Genomic DNA, 16,897 nt, shown 5'->3' on the forward strand with positions numbered 1-16,897 from the left:
CTCTTTTTGAACCGTCTTCTTTATATTATCACTAATGGCGCCAGAAATAATTGGCTGATATAAGACGGTTTTGCTCTCAACCGTACTCTAAAGGGCGTCCTCTTAGCCTAAAATTGTAGTAGTGATATGTGTCGTTTATCGTAAGCCATGACGCATGACGCTAAAACTCGTACGTTATAAATCCGAGTAACTGGTATTGGAAAACGTGCTCTATAAAAAATGAGGATGATGATGATGATGATGATGATGATGATGATGATGATGATGATGATGTAGGTCAAGTTACAGAATGTAGTATAGTACAGTCATTTTCCATATTACATAAGGAATAAACACTAGTGGTTGGATCAACTCTGATATACGTGATACATTTCTTCAAATGAACTACAACACACATGAACCACAGTTATATTGGCAGCTGAGCTTTGTCGTTCCAGAACGAGTATCTTTGGTGTTCATCACTATACTCCTCCCTATGTACTTGCTACAATCCAACAACTGCGATTTAATAACTACCACCAAATGTTGAATCAGCATTATGTTAGAAAAAGTGGAGCGATATATTATCGTAAATAATATTATAACAAAAATGATAATAATAAAAAGACATAAATAAAATAAAGTAAAGTAACAATAACATAAAAGGAGTAGAGAGAAAAGATGTAGCCTAGGTCGAATCGCGCTAGGCGCTTTCCTAAGAGAGATAACGCCTCCACTGCACTGGTTACCAAATAGTGCGTTCCTCTCCCAAGATACGACAACCCGTTAGACTCCTTCGGTAGCAGCAAGAGGAGCCCCCGAACCGATGATCGCCCAATGCTCAATAATAATTGTAAAATATACGAGTAATTTATAGTAAAAATATAATATTATCATTGTATGTGAAACACTTGTTTTTTACGTAATATGATTAAGATCTCAAAGTAAAAACCCAGTCAAACTTTTCTTTCCGTTTTTTCCATTTTTTATAGTACTAGCACCAAAACAAAGCCTCTTATAAAACACACTCTCAAGAATGATCAAAATTCTTAATGTATCATTAGTCCACAAGCTTAACGGCAGCAATAATGAGGCATTCACAATGACATTAAAAGCCGAACGTTATAGAACGTATGATAGTCATATTAGACATAAATCTTTGACCAAACTTAAATATTTATTCATAACTCATTAGAGAAATATTGAGTAAATGACATAATAACCAATCTTAAATTACTTGGTCAAATATTAAAACTGACAATTAAATATAATTCTTAAATCACAAATTTTCCAACAATCCCCACATGATTTAAGAATTTTAAAACATTTTAAAATAATAAATAAATAAGAATTAAAAATCCAAAAGAAAAGAAATATCATTTTATAAAAATAATAATAGTGAGCATACGATACCGCGTAATAGGTGTAGGTACCTTTCGGGTTTGAACCAACACTTAGTGTAAGTGAGCTTGCACTCGAAAGAACCATAGTAGTATAAATACTTTGAACTAGGTCCCTTAGATCAAGCTTGGACTCACCACACACACGGCACGGGCAATCGATCAGGTTCTATCAGTGGTGCGCGTTAATGGTCATGCGCAGGTATCTTGTATCATGAGTGCCTCTAGGGAGTTGCCCACGTCCCATAGTAGCGACCACACTACGAACACTCACTAGGTGAATCCTCCAAGGGTAGGTGTGACATCCACCCCGCAAAAAATTATGCCTTCGGATTCATTAAGAGTCAATGCTCAACCTCAAACCGTCACAACCAAAATCATTGAGAGCACCTCATAAAACACAATATCACAGTTCGCCATAGGAATGAGACGCGGACCAAAATAAAATATCCGCCAAATAAATGGTGCTCTCCTTAATTAGCCCACCCACCTTGACCGTTATTACCCGTTGAACTTCTTTCATGGGATCTCCAATCTTTGAAGACGGGTTTCCACTGCGATGGCTACCACATGGGCAATAAGTCTCATTCCCCTCGACGATTCAATTCTAATAATTCAAGTACGTACTTGCCTTTGGCCGACTTTTTTATAAATGGATCCGTGATATCACTTTCGAATATTCAAATAAGACCACCATCATGATGGAAAAACACGTGTCTCAAAGACCACGTACATCTCAAATATCTCATTTTCTAATCAAACTTTGCGATTTTAGCTTTTAGCTAAAAATCTTCCACCACATAATAATAGAACAGGAAGGATAGGCGGCTCGAATAATATAAGTATATAGAATATATCTCGATAACTCTTAGATCATTTCGCTTCCATGCTCGTGGTGTCCAATAATATAATAATAATAATAATAATAATTGTTGGCTTCGGAGATCTTCATAATATCGCTCCTCCAAGAAATAAAAATAGCCATGACATCGAACCTCCGTCAAATAAAAATAAATAGCCATAATAAACCTCCGCCATATAAAAATAAATAGTCATTGTGGCATTTGGACTCATCAAATTTAACGTCCAACTCGCTTCAATATACCCTTCAAATAAAGAAGGAAAAATATAATTAGTGAGATATATAATAAACTTCCAATAAATAATATATGTTCCAAATTCTATACTTTCACCACATTTAAAAATTTAATCACCTACTAGATAACATTGACCAAGTTTAAAAATTTCTCATAATCTCAAAAATAAAAATGAGTAAATAACTCGTCTAACAAATATTTAAAATACTTGGTCAAATCATAAACACTATCATAATAATTTCCACCAATTTTATTTCACAATTCACAATAATCATATAATTATCATTTCTATCAAAAATACAAGATAAGAAACAATATAAATGTCAAACATAATGACAATTCACAAGTGGTAAAAACCACAAAACCAAAGAGCCGTTAACATTTAACAATATAGCCATAAAGCCAGTTAAATCATAAAAGTCAATATGGAGTAATGTTCATCAATACCATAATTTTTCTCATAACTCCTAAATTAAAGTTGGATAAGAGGCCCATTAAACCATATTGAATAATTTGTTAAATACTAACACTCATAAACAAATTCTTAAATCAAAATATTGTCAATATAATATCATAGAGACGCATACATAAAGTAAATCTTCATGTGAGAAAACGTAAATAACTCATAACATAATTCTCATCACCCAAAAAAAAAAATTATATATTTTTTCCACAAACATGAATATTTGCGACCAAATTGATCCGCTAACTACTAAAACTAAAGATTATAAAAACTTGTAGGTCGAAAATAACCCCCACATTTACCAAGTCCATAAAAATAATAAAATATTCCACCACAATACAATTGTACCATTATAAATAAGAATAAAACTCATGTCATAACATAACCCTTACTATGGATGGATCAGATGCAAAAACACACTAATTAAATATTTTTTTAAGCACATTGAAATATGAACTAATATTATCAAAAACGCAAGAACACGATGACGGTATACAAACTCCATGATTTTCACAAAACAAACTTTAACAACTAATCAATTTTATTCACTTTAAGGACAAGACTAAATTTTCAGCGGGAAAACAAAACCACAAAGAAGATGAGCTATAAATATTGGGTGAGATACATGTGAGACAATTAGCAAAGTACTATGGAGTATTTTTTAACGCGGCTTTTTACTACAGAGTAAATCATATTTCGTAGCATATTATATACGGAATATCAAATTTCACATACAAACCAAGAACACAAAATAATTAAGAAACTCAAACAAAGAGTTACATCAAAGTTCAAACAAAAAATAATAGTCTGACAATTTGACAAACTTCAAGCAATGACATGTACGTGTAATTTGACTCTCTGTCAACAATTTGAAATACTAGTTACGTCATTTATGTAATTAACACTACTTACGTATTATCTTGATCTCTACATAAAATTGTAATATTATTTACGGTAATGCTTTATCTCTCTTAGATTGTTAGAAAAAGTGAAGCGATATATTATCGTAAATAATATTATAACAAAAATGACAATAATAAAAAGACATAAATAAAGTAAAGTAACAATAACATAAAAGGAGTAGAGAGAAAAGATGTGTGGTCGAATCGCTAGGCGCTTTCCTAAGAGAGATAACACCTCCACTGCACTGGTTACCAAATAGTGCGTTCCTCTCCCAAGATACGACAACCCGTTAGACTCCTTCGGTAGTAGCAAGAGGAGCCCCCGAACCGATGATCGCCCAATGCTCAATAATAATTGTAAAATATACGAGTAATTTATAGTAAAAAATATAATATTATCATTGTATGTGAAACACTTGTTTTTTACGTAATATGATTAAGATCTCAAAGTAAAAACCCAGTCAAACTTTTCTTCACTTTTTTTCCATTTTTTATAGTACTAGCACCAAAACAAAGCCTCTTATAAAACACACTCTTAAGAATGATCAAAATTCTTAATGTACCATTAGTCCACAAGCTTAACGGCAGCAATAATGAGGCATTCACAATGACATTAAAAGCTTTTCTAACGTTATAGAACGTATGATAGTCATATTAGACATAAATCTTTGACCAAACTTAAATGTTTATTCATAACTCATTAGAGAAATATTGAGTAAATGACATAATAACCAATCTTAAATTACTTGGTCAAATATTAAAACTCACAATTAAATATAATTCTTAAATCATAAATTTTCCAACACATTACAATGGCCGATGTACCACGATGATAATTCCTTCCAAAGGGGAAAGTTTCGAAAACACCACCATTTTTCTAGACGAGCTCACTACTCGAATCCGTTTTTGTATATATTCCCTCTTATTTAGAGTAGGGTTTTTTGTCAAAAATTACCTTATATTTAGGGGTATTTGTAAAAAGATTACCTTATATTATTTTTCTCGTTTTAGACTACCTTTGTTTTCTCTTTTTTTTGGTCAAAAACTACCTAGGCTGAAAATATGACGAAATTTGGTCGATTTAACGACATTAACCTATCTCACATTACTCTCTTAACACCAAACAACAATGATCAAGTAAGCATAATGTATGTTTTCACATTTCAATAATAACTACGAACATCTCTTAAAGTTAAGCGTAAGTACATCATGACTTCCCTAAATAGGGTCTAAGCAAGTTTGAAACATAAAGGACTCATGCGAGATAGGTTAAAGCCAGAATAATGACCAATTCCGTCTAGACTCTTAGCATAGGTAGTTATTGACCAAAAATAAAGAAACCAAAGGTAGTTGAAAACAAAAAAAATAATGTAAGGTAGTATTTTTACAAATACCCCTAAATATAAGGTAGTTTCTGACCAAAAAAAACCCTTTAAAGTACTATGAACTAATCAAGAGAATTTAGTAAATTTATAAAATGTGTGTAATGAATTTTTTCTTTAATGTAAAACTAAGGATTACAAATAATATTTTTCACAAATTATGTTAATATTTTTTTTTACGAAGCTAATAATATCAGAGTAATGTTTTGGTTTATAAAAAATGTGTCAAGTCATTCTCTAATATATAATAATACATAACAAAAATTTAGAAATTTATGGTTTATAAATTATAGTGAATTTATCTTATTTTAATTAAAATATTATAATTTAGATTTTGAAGAAAATATTATATTTGATTAAAAGATTATATTTTGATAAAATTATAATAATAATAAAGAAAGAAGCTTTTTTTTTTCCTTTGAAAATAGACAAACTTAGATTAATAGAGAACAAGACATAGAGTCAGTTACATATCAAGGCGGAGGGTTGGGACTCAATGGCGTATTTGCCAATACAAAGTCACTCGTAAAAATATCTATTACAAATGGTGGAGCAGAAGTCCAATCAAGGGAACCATTAGAAGCACTGACATCCAAAATGGAGAAGTGGGCGATAGCATCAGCAACTCAGTTAAGCGATCTTTTCTCAAATACAAGCTTCAAATGGGGAGAGTCCTGCAAAAGTTCCATACACTCAAGTATAATATTAGCAAATGGGCCAGACGAGACATCCACCTTAACAATAGAATTCACAACGATAATCAGAGGCAACCAAGACATTACTCACAAGGACTCTAGACTGTCGCAACCCATCCTTAATTGCTAGAACCTCACAAAGGTACAAGTTTAGAGCATAAAAATTGGTAGACCAACCCCTAATCCAAGAGCCAAGACTATCTTTAGTGACACATCCCAAACTATCACGAGAGGAAGGAGAGGAAAAAGTCGCATCCACGTTAGTTTTCAACCAGCCACGCGACAGGGGGCCCAGCTACATGGGTAGCGCAGGGCAACAAGAGAGGGGAGTGGGGAGGGAGGAGGGGGCGAGAGAGGCACACAATCATTAGCACACACCCAAGCCGAGGCTTAGGCAGAAACCAAGTAACGAAAATGGCGGGGATGCAAGGGGGCAGCAGATCAGGAAGACCAGCTCACAGCGTCTCAACCAAAGACGCCAAATGAGAAAGGAGATGAGGGTATTCCAGGAAGCGTTGGGAGAGGTACAATTGTCAAAAATTCACTGGTTAAGATCAGAAGAATAGAAGTCTGGTTGACACTAAGAGAATACCACACGCTATTAGCAAAGCTACAGTCACGAAGCACATGGAGCTAGGACTCGAGAAGGGATGGACTTGAGCAAAGAGAGCAAGAGGAGGAGGGTAAAATATGCCTATTGAAGAGGGACACTTTGTGTGAAGTTTGTCCCACCACACTAACCAAATGAACACCCTAATCTTAGGGAGAGAGTGGACATCCCACAACCACATGAGGTCCGAGGAGAAAAGGGGCGGGTGAAGGATAGGGTTAAAGAGTGAGTGGTAGGCCTCTCCTAAGGAGAACTTGCTCGTGGGACAAGAGAGGTAGTGAGGACATCAGGTCGAGGGGAAGAAGGATCGGAGAGGGAGGGAGATAGTTTTGTGATAAATATGCTCGGAATAGACGAAGTCAATGGACTCAAACGACCACATTCCATTAACAATGATCGAGCTGAAAGCAACATTAACATAGAGGGCGCTAAGGAGCCCCGAGATGACACTTCTAAAAGGGCCACGACTAAGCCACACATCGTCCCAAAGTCGAATAGAGGATTTGTCACCAATGGACCAAGTAAGGTGATTTTAACAGATAGGCCATCCCAAACCCGGATTTTTTCAAATGTAAGAACCATATCTAAAAGAGGGAGTGTATGAAGTACGATATTTGCCTCGGATGGCAAGAGAGGCAGGAGAAGAGTTACACAATAGGTGTTTCCAGCTCAATTTAGCCGAGAAGGCGTCATTGAGAGGTCTGGCAGCCTTGATGCCTAACCCACTAAGAGGGAGAGGGTGGATGACTAAGTCCCAATTGGCCAAATGAAGCTTATTCGTCACGTGGCAGCCTAAAAAAGGTTTCTAGCAACCTTATTAATTAATATCAAGCCGGATGGAGAAAGGGAGACGGATGCATTCCATGACGTGGGAGGGGATGACATTAACGGTGGATTTAGTTTATCACAATCTACCAGCCCTAGATAAGTAGCGGAATTTCGAAATGGAAAGCTTAGAGTGAAGGTTATCAATGAGAAAATGAAGGTCAGACCTCTTTGGTTTTTTCCCGATAAGGGGGAAATCAAGGTAGTGTCGAAGCTCCTAACTTTTTTAATACCAAGGGCATCTTCGAAGAGGGTGATCTCTTTGGGGGAGAGCTCTCTTGGAGAAGATAATTTTACTCTTGATACGGTTGAGTTTTTGCCCAGAGGAAAAGAAAAAGGAGAAAATCGTGACTTGGAGGGCACAAAGTTTTTTTTTTCAGAAGTTTTGCCGAAGATAAGTATATCATCGGTAAAAAGGAGATGAGAGAACGAGGCTCCATGTAACACCCCTTCTTACCGGGCCAAGGTAATTAGGAAATGTTATCATCTCAGTTTCCCGAGGCAGTGAATCGGAGATACAATAAAGAAACATTTATTATAAATGGCAAGTTTAGTGATTACAAACAATTAACTAATGAATAAAATACAACTCATGGCTACTATACTCATCTAACTAACTATACTCGTCTCGTGACTCATCAAGCTCGTCCCATCTCCCGCGTACTATCCAACAATCTGTACCTAACCTGCTCCCCATATGACCAAAGGATATCATATGGATCAACACAGGCCACCCCAAAAGAGACAAGTGACAATTACACAAAAACACAAACGTCAGTTTCAAAAAACAAATAGAAGATAACACGACTCAAGTATGAACATGCAACAAGACTACTAGTATGAATGACATAACATTAAATGACCACCACCACGGTACCGGAACACGCCCAGGCATACCGACAACCACCACGGTACCGGGACACGCCCAGACATACCGATAACGACAAACAGGTACCGGGACACGCCCAGACGTGCGGGTCCGGAGGCCAACCTGATCCCCTGCCAGACGTCGTGTCTCAACCACACGAGTCCCTCCGTAACTCAAACCATTAATGTGCACATTCCTTTTGGAGTGGGAAACTCCAAGAGGCGACTTAAGCGTAAGATGGTCTCCCATCTGTCTTACGTCTCCACAAAAACAACAACAACAACAACAACAACAACAACAACAACAACCATAACCTCCAACATATATGATAATGACCCATACATGAACCACAATCAACATATCATAATCCTCCTTTTAATGATGTGATTACCACTAAACATGTTATAATGCAAATACTCTAATTATGCAAGACTAACTACAACATCGACACAAACAACATCACATTATTGAAACCGAGTAGGATTAACCTAACTTTTTGCAATCTCCTCAAACTAATCGAATCCGGACCGAAACCGTCTCAAGGAACCGTCTCATCCTATACAAATCACATAATAACTATCACAATACATCCTATATTAATATACACTACAAAGCCCCTTACTATTACCCCTTAACTACCCCTATTACACATACTAATCACTAATTAATTACCCATAACGAATTCCCTCAAAAGTTAGGGTTTAAAAGACTAGAAAGGGGTAGATATTTACTTACTAGATGGAGGAGACGAAGAGGAAGGTGGTAGATCTTCTAATCCAAGCTTGAATCCCAACTAGAAGGTGTTTGTGAGGGTTTAGAGAGAAGGGAGAGAGTTTGGAGAGATAAGAAGGAAGATGAAAATGATTTTAGGGTTAGGGAAGAAAGGGGTTTAATCCCGTATTTTGAAAACAGCTTCACTCGACCGATTGCCGAGTCCACTCGGTCGAGTGGACTCACTCGGCCGAGTAGCACTCCACTCGATCGAGTGGACTCACTCGGTCGAGTGTACCCTTCACTCGACCGAGTAGACCTACTCGATCCGCTGCAACAACACTTGGTCTAGTCCGGGTCTAGTGTAAGGCTATCCTTCCCTTCCGAGTGCTCTCTTATCGGTTTAAATGTCCTCTCACGCGTCCCAAGGTCTAAGTACTGATCCCCACAAAGCCGGGTATTACACTCCACCCTTCCCGAGAGGAAAGGGTGTCAAGTCATTGTCATAGGGGGGTGTTATTGCTTATTTAGTTGATGCTTTTTTGGTTTTTTATTTTCTTATTTAGTTAATGTTTTTTGGAAGAAAAACTTTAGAGCGTTTTATTTTCTAGTATATAGGGGGACGATGTTGCTTTGATTTATATTCGTACCTGTTTGATGGCAACATCTATGAAGTAATTCTTGTGGCTCATTTGTCAATGTATTATACACAAGTATTTACGGAGTATTTTGAAAAAAATGTTATATTCCTTGTCACATTGATAATTGATTTCAGACTCACAGTTCACACTATCACACCCACCAACGATTAGTATATAAACACACCCTACTATCTCTTCCTCAGCAACATCTCTGTTGCAACCTACACCTTACCAAAAAAATCCCATAAAAACCCCACTCAAAAAGGCATCAATTGGTCTTATTTATGTATATACTACGTATTCATTAATTAATATTATAATTCTTTATAAACAAATATTTTAACAATGCAATATAGTTCTTTACAACAAATGGTTTTACAATTGTTCCAAACTAGTTCCATACCTATGATTATACTATTATTCATAGCACCCATGCTTTTACTAGCCATAATATCCCGGCTACGTCGAAAACCCTACCCGCCAGGCCCAACGGGGCTCCCGATTATTGGAAACATGATGATGATGGACCAGCTCACGCACCGCGGGCTAGCTAGGCTAGCCCAGCGGTACGGGGGATTGTTCCATCTTAAAATGGGATTTGTTCATATGATGGTCGTGTCAGGCTCAGATGAGGCTCGACAAGTCCTTCAAGTTCACGACAACATCTTCTCAAACCGGCCCGCCACTATCGCAATAAGTTACCTTACGTATGACCGGGCTGACATGGCCTTTGCCCATTACGGCCCGTTCTGGCGACAGATGCGCAAACTTTGCGTTATGCGCCTTTTCAGCCGGAAACGGACCGAGTCATGGGCCTCGGTTAGAGACGAGGTTGACACCATAGTCCGGGCCTTAACGGCCCGGTCCGGGTCGTCCGTCAACGTTGGGGAACATGTATTCAACCTCACCAAGAACGTCATTTACAGGGCCGCCTTCGGGTCAAACTCATCCGAGGGGCAAGAGGAGTTTATTTCTATACTCCAAGAGTTTTCTAAACTCTTTGGGGCGTTTAATATAGCCGATTTTATCCCTTTTCTTAAACGGGTTGACCCGAACGGGCTTACCGATAGGCTTGCCAAGGCCCGTGGAGCCCTAGACAGGTTTATTGATAAAATAATTGACGAACATATGAGTAAAAAAAGGGTAAATGGAGAGGTGAAACATGAGGTTAATGGTGAGGAGGATATGGTTGATGATTTGTTGAATTTTTACAGTGATAATGAAGCTAAAGTTACTGAGTCTGCTGATGATTTACAGAATGCCATCAAGCTTACTCGGGATAACATCAAAGCTATTATTATGGTAATTTCCCTTTCAATCATCAATCTAGTTAGTATTACATGCATCACGTGCATTTATATAGTTATATTCTCTATTTTGCACCAAAATTACTGGTTAGTTTAAGTGATAAATATCAATTATTAAATTTTAGAAAAATTCTTATGTACTCGGCCTATAAGAGTCCGCACTCACTTACACTTAAAATTAATCCATCAATTGGAATATAATAATAACTTAGGTGTAAAGACAGATCTAGGAGATGACACAAGAATTTTTCTAAATTTTAAATAAATAGTCACAGTTTACATTCTAACTCTTATTAATATTGGAATAAATTCTGACGATGCTTATTTATTAAGTGTTCTTCAGTATCGCGAGAAAGACTTCCCAACTTCCATTTAACTCAATGGATAATCCAGATCAATTTGGAAAAAAGAAACCTATATTTGATATCAATATGACAATTCTCTTCGGCTTCGATTGACCAAAAAAAAAATATGACAATTCTCTTCAATCTATATATTGCACTTTTTTTTATAAAAATCTTATGAGCGGTATTTTATTTTCATTACCTAATATTATCTTTGCCTCGATCATTTATTTATTTTTAATTAAAATATTTCTTACAAAGAATAAAAATGGCAAATAGATAATTGAGAGGGAAGGAGTATATATTTACCTCGGACCTGTATTACTCTACCCATAGGCAAAAGCCGATATCATATCATGGCATCATACTTGTTGTTTTGCTAAGATTCAGGAGTTGACAATTTGCTAGTACAATACTATAGTGCCTTATGACGCTATCCTCGTATAAAGCAAAACAAAAGATTATTGATTCGAACAGATTTTGGTTGAAACTTAAATAAAAGAATGCTCACGTGTTACGTATTTCAGTGGGTAAATATTGGCCGGACAGGAAGTAATATCTTACAATCAACCCTACAAATCCTTACTTTGCATATATCAGATGTCTCAAATTTGCCCCCAAAAAAAAAAAGAATAGAGTTAGAGTTCCAACATATCAGTTTTAACATGTAATTCACCTAATCTTTTCGAAACATACAAGGTCAAATAATTACGGTTTTATCTTCAAGTACTCTCTGTTTGATATCTCTTTTTTTTCCTTCGATTATTGATAAGAATCACTCAATATATTTTTGATTTCTTACGTTAAAATTGAGAAAGACTTTAGTTCGGACAATATTTGAAAGAACTACTTGCTACCCCATAAAGTTCACCTAAAATATCTATCAATAACGAGATAATTTAATTTTTAAAAAAAATACAAGAATATGTCAAGGATTACCTACAATAATAAATTATACGGGGTAATTATAAACATTGACATTTTAAAATTGAAATTGATAAGCATGCCCAAGACAAGGAGTCTCTTTAACTAATTCACTAACTTTGTTTTGAGTGTCCCTTTGTTTTACACTAAGTTAAAGTAGTACACCTAACTCCTAAGTTAAAGTGGATGTCAATTATATTAATTATATTAATGCATGTGTGTTAAAAAATTCAAGTTTAGGTCCAAAGATTGTGGGTGACACAAGTGCGATATTTGGCGTCTATGCAATGTGATTAGAGACTTAGGGTGTGTTTGGATTGAGTGATTTGAAAGGAAAAGAAAAGGAGGGAGAGTAGGGGATTTAAAATCTTTTGTTTGGATAACAAATGAGGGTGGAGAGAAATGGAGAGCAAGAGATTTGGAGGGATTCAATTTCCCTCCTCCAAGCCTAATCAAAATCTCTCCATAATAGGCAAGATTTTGAGGGAAATTGTATCCAAACACTCACACTCCATTCTCCTCTCCCCTTCCCTTCTCTTCTTTTCCCTTCTCTCCTTTCCCTCTTTTTCCTCCACTTTGCTATCCAAACGCACCCTTAGGGTCCGTTTGGATACAATTTTAGGAGGGAAAGGGAGGGGAGGGGAGGTGAAGGGAGGGAGAGAAGGGAGGCAAATGGGATTTGAGTGTTTGGATAACAAAAATTATGAAGGGAAATGAAAGGGGAGGAAGGAGGGAGATGAAGAATGGATGGAGGATTAAAAGATCTTTGGTGGAATAATTAAGTCAAATAATGTTTTTTCCAAATCTTCACACCTTGGAAAGATTATAATTTGTTCTATAGGAGGGAAAATAAGTCCTCTCATTTCTCTCGCCTTCCATTTCCTTTCTCCCATATTTTTTATCCAAACAAAGGAAATTAAATCCCTCTCTTTCCCTCCCCTCCCCTTCTCTCCAATTCCTTCAATCCAAACGGACCCTTAGAGTAAACACATTAATATATATTCACTCGTGTAATCTGATTGATCATAATAAGATAAGGCAACCGACCTTTATGGTGATGATTACTACATTTCCCTCTAAGACCAATAGCAATGGGACAAAATAAAAGTTTCATACCATATTTCCATATCCATTAATTTATAAAATAAGGAGTTTCGAAACCGTTTCTTGTTTAAAAAACTAGATTCATGTCATAAAAGGAGAGGAAAAGAGGGCCCACAAAAAAATTATGAAACCTTTTACATTGATGAGAAATAAGAAGTTTAGTACTCCCTCCTATTCTTAATAACCCTCTCTATTCATGGAGGGCACGGGAATTAAGGGAGGGAGTATTATATGGTAAAGTATTGTAGTGGGGTAGGAGATTGGAGAGAGGAAATGTATTGTATGATTAAAATAAGTGTTGTTCTGGGGTAAGGTGATTAAAATAAGTATTGTTGTGGGGTAAGGTGATTAAAATAAGATGAAGTATGAGTATTGTGGGGCATTGTTGTGGGGTGAGGTGATTAAAATAAGTATAAAAGTTTGTCAAATAAGGAAATAGGGAGGGTATTGTGAATAAACAAAAAAGGAAATATGAAAAGTTATTTAGAATAGGAGGGAGTATGTGATTGTGTTTGTTAATGTGACAATTAAAAAGTATAGTATGAAACTACAACTATTGCTATTGCCCTAAGTGAACTTAGATAGAGACCTTATTGACCTTGCCTTTTGAGGCAATTGGTAAGCGTGCAAAACAAATTATTATTCATGAATCCTTCTTAAATATATGGGCACTATCCATTGTAAGCGAGTTAGATATATTAATATAGAATAAAAGTAGAATACATTGAAAAGGATAATAGGTTGTCCTTTATACACATGTAAAATAATATTGACCCGTATTAAACGAAGGAGTAGCATATATTATTTGTAATGTTATTATGTCTTATACCTTGAGGATAAGTTCCTTCGCACTTCACTTATCTTACTCCTATCAATTGATCATTATTGCACATTTCCACTCATTCCCTCAAATGAAATCATACCATGAATATATACTTTCTTTGTAATCATGTTAATTCATACTATATATTTCCTTGGGTAAAAGAGTAACTAATGAGTTAGGATTTAGGAATGACAATTTTTCCCTTGAAGATATTGACATGTTACTTTTGGTTCACAGTTTCACACATTAACAATTTGACATAAAATAATGAACAATGATGGAGTATTTAAGGTGCTATTGAGATTTATACCAATCAAACCTAATACTAGCCCCTTTTCAAATTATAATTAGTTTCTTGATTTTCAGCAATGTAAAAAAAAGGGAAAAATTACGGAACTAATACCTGTTTAGATCCCTGAGAGAAAAATATTTTCTTCTGAGTATAACTTTATTTGACTATAATTACATATGTTGAGGGATACATAGTATTAAATAAAGAAAAATGTATTTCAAAATGTGAGAATAACGTATAATTTATGAAAAAGTTTTTTGTCAAAAGGTATATAATATTTGTGCCACTTTTCACGCAGTCATTCTAACATTATTTTTGTTGCCCGAAGGTACCTAAAGTTCATAATCCATTGTTAACAAGTACCAACTAACGTTTTTCATTAAAAAAAATCAAAATTTCGTCTTCACTTAACAAAAACCATGATTTTTTTTCATTCAAATCGTATAATTGCAATTCATTTAAGGTGAGAACATAGATAAGGTGGTCGGAATGGGAGATAAAGCGGAGAGAAAACGTAGTTTTTAAGAAAGGGATTAAGGAGAGAAGCAAACAAATTCAGGTTTTCCATCTAGTCAAGCCTTAAAGTTAATTTTATTAACGAAAATTGTCTGTTGGTACTTCTTAGCAAGTGGATTATAAATTTAAGGTACCTTTGGGCAAAAAAAATATTAATATTAGGTATCTGCGTGCAAAATGCCCCAAATATTAGCTTTTATGAAATCCTTAATTTCCAATATAAAAAACACTTCCGTAGTAATGTAGAGACTTGTGGGGTGCTATGCTGTTTTGTTTGACTCGATTCTGGACCAACAAAACTTAATTTGGCTATATATTTCATACATACATCCAATTATCAACATGCCCACGTATAGCATCGTCTAGTATGTGCCATTTTATCACCAAGCTAAGAAAAATCCAATACTTTTGCATGCTATTTCTTGTGGTTTTGAGGTGCATGCAAATGATTATAATTTTCAAACACCAATTTCAACGATTTAGTGTACACAAACAATAATGGCCGGAATTTTACAACAATGTGTATTTGACTTGAACTCCTCGCAATAATATATTTTGGATACATAAATTTTCTTTTAAGAGTTAAGACGATGTTATCCGTCTTAAACTTAAAACGGATCGAATATCATATCACCTGTATAAATAAGATAAATATATCATTTTTTTCCTATGCATTTTTATATACATAAGTGGTATGCATTTGACTTGTTTTATGTTTAATTTACGACGAATATTGCCGTTTTAAGAGAGATTTACTGTTTTTTGATAATACTGGCCTTTTGTACCTACAGGATGTGATGTTTGGAGGGACCGAGACAGTAGCCTCGGCAATAGAGTGGGCCATGACCGAACTCATCCGGAGCCCCAATGACATGAAACGGGTCCAAGAAGAGCTAATTGACGTTGTAGGCATGACTCGAAGAGTCAACGAGTCGGATCTAGACAAGCTCCAATTCTTCAAGTGTTGCATTAAGGAAACCCTACGCATGCACCCGCCCATTCCTCTCCTCCTCCATGAGACGGCCGAGGATGCAACCATCCACGGGTACCACATCCCTAAAAAATCTCGTGTCATAATTAATGCATGGGCAATCGGACGTGACCCGAGCTCTTGGCCCGACCCAAATTCATTCAAACCCGAGAGGTTCTTGAACGAGGGTATGCCCGACTTTAAAGGGAGCAGCTTTGAATTCATACCATTTGGGTCGGGTCGGAGGTCATGCCCGGGAATGCAGCTTGGATTATACGCGCTTGAGATGTGCGTGGCTAACTTGCTCCATTGCTTTACATGGGAACTGCCAGATGGCATGAAACCAAGTGATGTTAGTACGCAAGATATATTTGGACTCACGGCTCCCAAAGCGGACCGGCTCATTGCTGTACCTAGACCGCGTCTTTTTTGCCCGGTTTGATCAGCATTCGGTGACGATTAAGAATCACGCGCTGTACTTGCATTATAATTTGGTGTATTTTTTTTGGTTGGATTTGAAAAACATAAAAACATTACGGTGTTAGTGTTATGCTATACATGTGGATGTACAAAGACTTTACGTTGTTATTTGTGGTGTATTTTTTTCCACAATTTGATTTTTTTTTTTTTTTTTTTTTTTATGGATGGCGTGTCACCCAGGTGTGGTATCGAATCAAGCATCACCATAATTAAAGAAAAAGAAAAATTAAAAAATAAATTGTTTGTTTTCATTTTTGCGTTAAAGTATATATCTGTTTAACATCATTAATTCCATCGATCTGTTGATTAAGGCATCATGCACAAATCTGGAAAATGAATGAGATCGTGAAGTGTTTACTTCTATTGATGTTATCAAACATCGTAATCAAAGGTGCCGAATTTACAACCCCTAGATGCATAATCGATCGAGTTTTATACCAAATTGAAATTGATTCCGTTTGATCTATGAAAATGCGATGATTTAAAACCCGCTTCAAAATCGATATCATAAAACAAAGTTGCGACCTTGATTTTTTAAACATATTCTTACCCGAGAATCAAAAA

At 35.9% G+C, this 16,897-nt stretch overlaps 1 protein-coding gene across 1 annotated transcript; it reads left to right on the plus strand.

Moving 5' to 3' along the window:
* The first annotated feature begins 9,774 nt into the window (after window positions 1-9,774).
* Window positions 9,775-16,465, plus strand: LOC141586904 (cytochrome P450 84A1-like). The gene is made up of 2 exons (XM_074408302.1): window positions 9,775-10,875; window positions 15,675-16,465. Exons 1-2 carry the CDS (start codon window positions 9,919-9,921, stop codon window positions 16,293-16,295), a joined length of 1,578 nt encoding a protein of 525 aa, XP_074264403.1. The 5' UTR covers window positions 9,775-9,918; the 3' UTR covers window positions 16,296-16,465.
* Window positions 16,466-16,897: the final 432 nt, after the last annotated feature.

Source organism: Silene latifolia, chromosome 6 (genome assembly GCF_048544455.1).
Source record: "Silene latifolia isolate original U9 population chromosome 6, ASM4854445v1, whole genome shotgun sequence".
Taxonomy (NCBI): Eukaryota; Viridiplantae; Streptophyta; class Magnoliopsida; order Caryophyllales; family Caryophyllaceae; genus Silene; species Silene latifolia.

Coding starts and splice junctions, on each gene's coding strand:
- LOC141586904 (XM_074408302.1), top strand. CDS start 9,919: ATGCAATATAGTTCTTTACAACAAATGGTTTTACAATTGTTCCAAACT. Junction 10,876..15,674: donor ACATCAAAGCTATTATTATG/GTAATTTCCCTT, acceptor TTGTACCTACAG/GATGTGATGTTTGGAGGGAC.